Source organism: Galeopterus variegatus, unplaced genomic scaffold (genome assembly GCF_000696425.1).
Source record: "Galeopterus variegatus unplaced genomic scaffold, G_variegatus-3.0.2 Scaffold1873, whole genome shotgun sequence".
Lineage (NCBI taxonomy): Eukaryota > Metazoa > Chordata > Mammalia > Dermoptera > Cynocephalidae > Galeopterus > Galeopterus variegatus.
This window is the reverse complement of record NW_007727984.1, coordinates 227,376-234,678: the sequence shown is the minus strand read 5'-3', so window position 1 is coordinate 234,678 and position 7,303 is coordinate 227,376. Positions and strand designations below refer to the sequence as shown.

Here is a 7,303-nt window from a genome sequence, read left to right as displayed (position 1 = left end):
TCCCAGCAGTAGCAGCTTCTGAGTTTGAGGGCTGGCGCTTAACCATGGCACTGCCTCTTTAGGGGATAACAGACAGTCTGGCAGGAACTGGTGAAAACCAATTTTATATCAGAGAAAGCAGTCCCCAGTATTCTGTCCTGAATCTTTTCTCTCAAGTGAAGAGAGAAAACGAGAGGGTGAGTAAGGAAGGTGGTACTAAAAACACTGGCAGAAAAACAACCAAAATAAACTAAGTTGAAACAGAATGTCCTGCCTTTTTCCTAAAGCCATTTCCTTCAATAGTGATAGCGCAGGCAGTCTGCAAGTCATTAGTACACCGCTGTTTTCACTTTCACAAGAACCTCTGGAAACCACTGAAAACCAAAATCCTCCTCCTTCCCAGTTACCTTCCCACCCTCTCCTTCCGTGCTTCCTTCCTTCCCTAGAGACAACCGAATGGGAACGATCCTCGGGGGGGGGGGGGGGGTTGGGATGTGAAAAGTGGAAAAGGAAATAAAGGAAGGTGAGAAGCAGCGGCGAAAACTATGGGGGTGGGGGGAGGCAGAGGTCATCGTGAGAAGGAGACAAGGTAAAGAAGAGTGCAAGAAAATTCAGGGGAGAAGTGTCAGGGCAGAACTTGCTAAGAAAGACAAGATGGAGGGGGACAGGTAAAGAGGGGAGAGGGAACGAGGGGCAGGTGAAGCAGCCGAGGAGGAAAGAAGGGCTGTGCAGGAGTTACGGGGCCAAGGCCGTGACGCCCGCGGTTTGGGGCCAGCGACCGGAGACCGATGTCAAGGAAATCAGGGGTGTGCGGGAAGCTTAAGACACAGTTCCGGGACATCGGGACCAGGAATCTATGTCGGTGCCCGAGCGCAGAGGACATGGAGCTCTTACCGGTAGTTTGGGGCTGACCTCGCCCTTACAAAAGTGGCAGAAAAACCGGTGCGCGGCTACAGCGGCACCCGCGTCCGCCCCGGCCGCCGAAGCCTCCGCCATTTTTCTCCTCCGCCGTGGCTGTCCGAGGGCAGCCGGCCCTTCGCTCGCCAGGCCGCTACCTCCCCGGCCGCGGTCACCGCTCCGCCGCTGCCGCCGCCGCTGCCTCCGCCGCCGCCTCAGTGCGGCCAGTCGCTCCAGAGCTCGCGTCGGTCACGTGAGTGAGCCGGGCCCAGAGCGGCAACAGCCCGCCTCCCGGCACCAAACAGGCGCAGTAAGGAAAGCCCGCTCGCAGCGGCCCGACCGCCGGCTCCTGGAACAGCCCCCTCGCCGGTCCTCCAACCTTCCAGCGAGAAGAAAGAAAGAGCGTCTCCGGAAACCATCGAAACTCCGGGGTAGAGCGGAACGCGTTTTTCCCTTTTCCGCGTCCTCCTCCGTGGCTGTTCTTTCCCGAGAAAGAGCCGTGGGCTCCCCCTGTGCTTGGGCGGCTAGCGGGAGGGGCAGGAAGCCGTCGTGGGGAACTCGGCGTTCGGCTTGGAGCCTCTGCATTGCACTGACCCTGAGGTTAGTGAGAAGTGTTGTCTGAATGAGGCGGCCCTGACTCTGGACCAAGAGATCATTTGGAACGGGTACCTGGGCGAACTGAGTGAAGAAAGAGCCAGGAGCCAAGCGCCTTGGAAATCCTTCTCAATATGGCAGAGGGTCTGGAGATGCTCCTCCAAGGACGTGTGGATGGGCGGAAAAGGTCTCTCTGGCGATACTGAGGCCGGGGGGTAAAGACTTGACTTCTAAGGAATTGGGAGAAATAAAGGAACAATCGTAGCAGCTTGAAATAAGGAAGTAGCCATATAATCAACTACTTCTGTTCCTGTTTGTGTCTACTTTGTCAAGAAGTAGAAATTTCAGGATTATATACTGTCCTGCAATCAACATAACTTCTCCTGTTTGAAACACCCTATTGAGAAGCTCTCCTTTACCTGCTAAATTTCTTTTGTAAAGTTGTCATTTATGGACTGATAATGATATTGCCTGTTTACTCCCACTGGGCTTTAACAGTGACCTTAATTCTTTCAAGCAATGAAGTGTAGGATGTAAGGTCTGTGACAGATTGCAAAATATCTACACCCAATCTTTAAAGAAAATTAGAATCACGCAAATCCCATAAAGATAAATTTGATATATAGTTCCAGTCTTTTTTCCTATGCGTACATGTTTTTTAAAACAATAATTGAATTTTAGTCTACATTTTTCTTTGCAGTTTGCTTCTATCACTTAATACATAATGAATAATATTTTATGCTAATATATTGTACTAAATCATTTTAAATGTTGGCGTCATATTTCATTGGATGGCTATACAATAATTTACTCTTAGGCATTAGGTTTTTTCCAGTATATCGGTATTATAAAGATAACTAGTGACATCTTTTTATTATTTCCTTGGAACAGAGTATCCAAAATTAAATTGTTGGGTCGATGATATATAAGATTTTAAGGCTTTTGGTATGTGTTGTCAAATTGCCCTCCAGAAAGAATACATGAATTCAACACCAAGGTCAAGGGTTTGGAACCCCGTATTAGCCAGCCTCCAAAAAATAAAGAGAATACATTAATTGACACTCAGCAGCTCTACTCCCAACATGAAAGAAAAACTTTGCATTATATAGTTTTGTTTTGCTTTTCCTAGCTCTGAGACTCCCCAGTACAATGACTCAAGCAGAAATTAAACTGTGTTCTTTGTTGCTGCAAGAACATTTTGGAGAGATCGTAGAAAAAATAGGAGTCCACCTAATCAGAACTGGCAGCCAGCCACTAAGAGTAATTGCCAATGACACAGGAACATCACTGGATCAGGTATGTTTAGATGACATTAATTTGTTCTCTTTCATTAATTTCTTTCACCTACCTTTAAATATTGTTACTACTTACCCCAGAAAATGAAAAATAGAGAAAGCCTACCCTAGGATCAGAACAATATTATTTGTGGGGAAAGAGGACAGGACTCAGGCCCCAAGTTTCGCATCTCAAAGTGTTCCTAGTTCATTGTGGCCTCCTAGACAAATCTTTGCTCTTCCCGTGCCATACCTAATTTATTCACAATGAGTCTACTAATCTCAGGACTGCCTTTAAGGAAAGAATGATAGAAGAAAGTAAACTGTGCTTTGAAAGATAGGGATCAGAAGAAATATGAGCATCACAACAAGGAATCTTCCTGATTTCTTCCATTGACGTGTGATTCTTGTTAGCTACTCCAATGGAGAGAGGAAATAAGCACAAAGATTCTTATCTAGCCATCTCCTGATGCTTAGTAAGCTATTGGACAAAAAATTGCCAGCAGTAATGAGTTACATCTTAAGGTCTTTTCACTCTTTCATTTGGGTCCTATCTAGGTGAAAAAAGCCCTTTGTGTACTCATCCAACATAACCTGGTGATATATCAATTGCACAAACGTGGTGTGGTAGAATATGAAGCCCAATGCAGCCGGGTGTTGCGAATGCTTAGGTATCCCCGGTACATCTACACTACCAAAACGCTGTACAGCGACACTGGAGAGCTGATTGTTGAGGAACTGCTGTTGAATGGCAAAATGACAATGTCAGCTGTTGTGAAGAAAGTGGCAGACCGGCTTACAGAGACCATGGAGGGTCAGTACTATATCCACAGCTATTAGCAAAAGCATAGATTAACTGGTGGCAAGAGTGAACCCTCAGTTATCTTAGGCAATCTCACTTGCCTCTTTCCTCTTATACAGATGGCAAAACCATGGACTATGCTGAGGTATCAAACACATTTGTGCGACTAGCAGACACACACTTTGTACAGCGCTGCTCTGTGGTTCCTGCCACTGAGAATTCAGATCCTGGGCCACTGCCACCTGCCCCCACGCTGATCATTAATGAAAAAGACATGTACCTCGTTCCTAAACTGAGCTTGATAGGTAAGGAATTTTGACCACTAGAACTGTGACTTGCCCTGATTGTGGATTCTTCTTCCTTTATTGTTAAATGAATGACTCAATTGAGCATTTACCAAGTATTTGCTATGTGCCTAACATTGTGGTATATAATAATGAAAAAACCATGGTGCCTACCATTATGGACTTAAGTCTAGTAGAGTTGACATACATTAATAAAATAATCACATAGATATATAATTAACAAACCGTAATAAGTACTATGAAGGAAAAGTATGAGGTGTTACAAAAATATATAATGGGACTAGATTTATCTGGGGGCTTAGTGCATATATTTCTTTGACAAAGTAGCATTTGAACTAAGATTTGAAGCAGAAGTAGGAGCTACCAGTGAGGTAACAGAGGATAAGCATTTTGGACAAAGGGAATAGTATGTAGTGAGAAAAAAACAGGACATTTGAGAAAGTGAAATAAGGTCAATTAGCTAAAGCACAGAGAGCAAAGGAAAGCGAGGCATGAGGTAAGGTTAGAGAGCCAAGCAGGGGCTAGATCAAGCAAGACCTTACAGAGCATCTGTTCTTTATCCTAAGAGCAAAGGAAAACCACTAATGGATTTTAAACAGGGAAGTGACATGACCTAATTTACTGGGTTTTTTAAAGATTTTTTGTCTACAGAAAGGGTAGGAGGATGGGGCAAAGGTAATAGACAGGCTGGTGAAAAATTAGATGTAGAAAGAGTGAAGGAAACAGAGTAATCAAGAGTAACGTCTGTGTGTCTGACCTGCACATCTGGGAGGATGATGGTGCCATTCACTGTGAAAGGACGCATTGAGGAAAACCAGTGTTAGAGAGAAATATTCTGAATTTCTTTTTGAACATGTTATGTTTCAGATGGCTCCATCATTTACTTGAGTTTGTTATAGCTCCTCAGTTTCCTAAGTAACTCCAACCTAGAGGCAGCCACAGATGGTCTTTGGGATAAAGAGTCACCTGCTGTAATGTTTGGTCATTTCCTGTCATCATATGACATGTAGCCTAACTGTTCAATTTTTTTTTTTTTTTTTTTTTTTTTTTTTGGCAGGTAAAGGTAAAAGGAGGAGATCATCAGACGAAGATGCTGCTGGGGAGCCCAAGGCCAAGAGACCAAAACATACCACAGATAACAGAGAGGTAACAGGGCTTCTTGATTAGCAGTCCTCACCCTGAAGCAGACCAGAAAGAGCACTCAGATAACAAGCCCCAAGAAAGCTTACAGGTCCCTGAGCTAAGAAGTAGTAGGATTATGAACCTCATTAAATATTGACCAGGAATAGACCAACAAAGAGTGAACTCCATTGCTATCTCCCTTCTGAGACTTAGCTTCATTCATTGAACAGAAGTAACAACAGCTTATGTGAGAAGAGGGCCTAGAAAAGGTTTAAGTTGTTCAGTATGGCTGGAACATATAGACCCATGGGGGCCAGTGGTGAGAAATGAGTCCAGAAAGATATACATAGACTTGAACTATATTCAAATGTCTTCTCAGCATCCCTGTAAAAGTTGTCTAATAAGTACCTCAATACTAGTGGCCAAAACAGAATAATTGATTTCCCCTCCCAATTATCTGCACCCTCCTAAGCTTCTTCATCTTAGTAAAGGACACAACCACCTAGGCCAACCATCTAGGACACTACCATTTGCTTAGGCCAAAATCCTTGGAACCCTCTCATCTCACAGTAAAACCTGTCAGCTGAATTTCCAAAATTACCTCGAATCCAGCCATTTCTCATCTTTTCCACTGCTGTCTTCCTAGTCCAAGACACTATCATCTTTTGTCAGCACTTCAACACTCTCCTTAGTGGTCTCTCTTCCTACATTCTTACCTATTTAGCATCCAAAATGAATTTCTAAGTTGTTTTTTAAAAAAGGAAACAACACATCACTGATTAAACTCCTTTAATAGCTTCCCATTACTCTCAGAAGAAATTCAAGGTATGTCTATATTAAGCCTTACTTTATCTAAGTCTTTACATGATCTGCTGGAGACAAGGCTCTCCAGCCTCAACTCTTTCTACTCTTGCTCTTACTCACTATGTTCCAGCTATTGTCTTTCTGTCTGTCCCTCAAACATGTCATACTCTTTTCTGTCTTCAGGCTTTTGCCCTTATTATTCCTTCTGCTTCAAATGCTTTTCCCCAGATCTTCATGTCATTGCCTTATTTTTGTCTTTCAGGTGTCAACTCAAATGCTATTTTCTTAGCGCTCAAGTACATTTGCCCATCCCTACTACAGTCTTTATCACACTTTTACAGCATTTATGTTTATGGTTGAAATTATTTTTTTTCCCAAAGCTAAAGGCTAGACTGATATTATTAGTATACATGTTTGTCTTTGTACGCAAAAGTAGAATATAAACTCCTTGACGGCTGAATCTTGTCCCTGGCACCTGGAATACTAGCAAGACCTCAACAAATATTTTTTGATTGACTAAGGAGTTTGGACTTTATCCTAAAGGCAAGGGGACAGCCATCAAAATGGATTTTAAGCAAGGGAATGAAGTGACTATATTTCTATTTTAGAAGGATTACTATATCACAGCAGTTTATAACTTGTACAATTCCATGGACAGAATTCAGAAAGTGTACTTGTGCTTATGTGCATTTTTTGATGGAGCACTCCATAGTTTTCATCAGATTCTTTAAGGGATCTGTGACCCAAAAAGGTAAAAAAGCACTCCTCTATGAGAATTGGGGAGAACAATGCTGAAGCAACGAGATTGAAAGCAGAAATCCCAGTTGAGCCATGATTAGAGCCTGAAGTAAGGTAATGATAGTAAGGATAAAGAAAAGTAGACTTCTGATATTTATAAAGAATAAATGAAATTTGGTAATGGGATGATAGATGAGGGAGATCAAGAGGTTAGAGATGATGCCCAAGTTTCTAGCTTAATTTTTTTTTTCTTTTTGGATAGCTGGCTGGTTCAGGGATCTGAACCCTTGATCTTGGTGTTATCAGAACCATGCTCTCCCAAGCGAGGTAACCTGCCAGCCCTCTAGCTTAAGAAGATGGGTTGGTTATGATGTGGTTTTTCTGAAAACTTACAAAACAGAGCAGTTTGGGGGAACAAGTAGAAGTGTCAAATAGGCAGTTGGGTCTGTGCATCTGGATCTTAATAGAGAGTTCTAGAATTAATAGATTTGGAAATATATCAATAGTTGAAGCCTGGAGAGCAGATAAAAATCACCCAAGTAGAGCATATAGAGTAAAAAGAAAAGAAGGCTGTGTTCAGAACCCTGAGGAACACAAGTGTTTATAGGTGGGATCTAGAAGAGGTATCTGGGGAGACTAAGGAAAAGTAGCCAGGAAGGTTAGTAATAGCACCAAGATGGCTAGCCAGTTAGCTCAGTTGGTTATAGCATGTGTACTGATAACACCAAGGTCTAGGGTTTGTTCTCTGTACCTATCAGCCACCAAAAAAAAAAAAAAAAAAAAAAAGG

General features: G+C 42.9%; 2 protein-coding genes across 3 annotated transcripts in view; one reads left to right on the top strand and one right to left on the bottom strand.

Moving 5' to 3' along the window:
• The window catches only part of RNF115 (ring finger protein 115), a 102,959-nt gene extending 101,733 nt beyond the window's left edge, over positions 1–1,226 (bottom strand). The window contains exon 1 of the mRNA XM_008579401.1: positions 874–1,226. Within this exon, the coding sequence (XP_008577623.1) occupies positions 874–975 (102 nt within the window). The 5' untranslated portion in view covers positions 976–1,226. The remainder of the gene's footprint in view (positions 1–873) is intronic.
• Positions 1,227–1,307: 81 nt separating this feature from the next.
• Positions 1,308–7,303, top strand: part of POLR3C (polymerase (RNA) III (DNA directed) polypeptide C (62kD)) — a 15,313-nt gene continuing 9,317 nt past the window's right edge. The window contains exons 1-5 of one of the 2 annotated variants that reach the window (XM_008579400.1): positions 1,308–1,476; positions 2,600–2,766; positions 3,303–3,558; positions 3,666–3,851; positions 4,909–4,997. In XM_008579400.1, the coding sequence (XP_008577622.1) occupies positions 2,620–2,766; positions 3,303–3,558; positions 3,666–3,851; positions 4,909–4,997 (678 nt within the window). In that variant the 5' untranslated portion in view covers positions 1,308–1,476; positions 2,600–2,619. Of the gene's footprint in view, positions 2,009–2,599; positions 2,767–3,302; positions 3,559–3,665; positions 3,852–4,908; positions 4,998–7,303 lie in introns of both variants that reach the window. The other variant, XM_008579399.1, reaches the window with a different exon arrangement.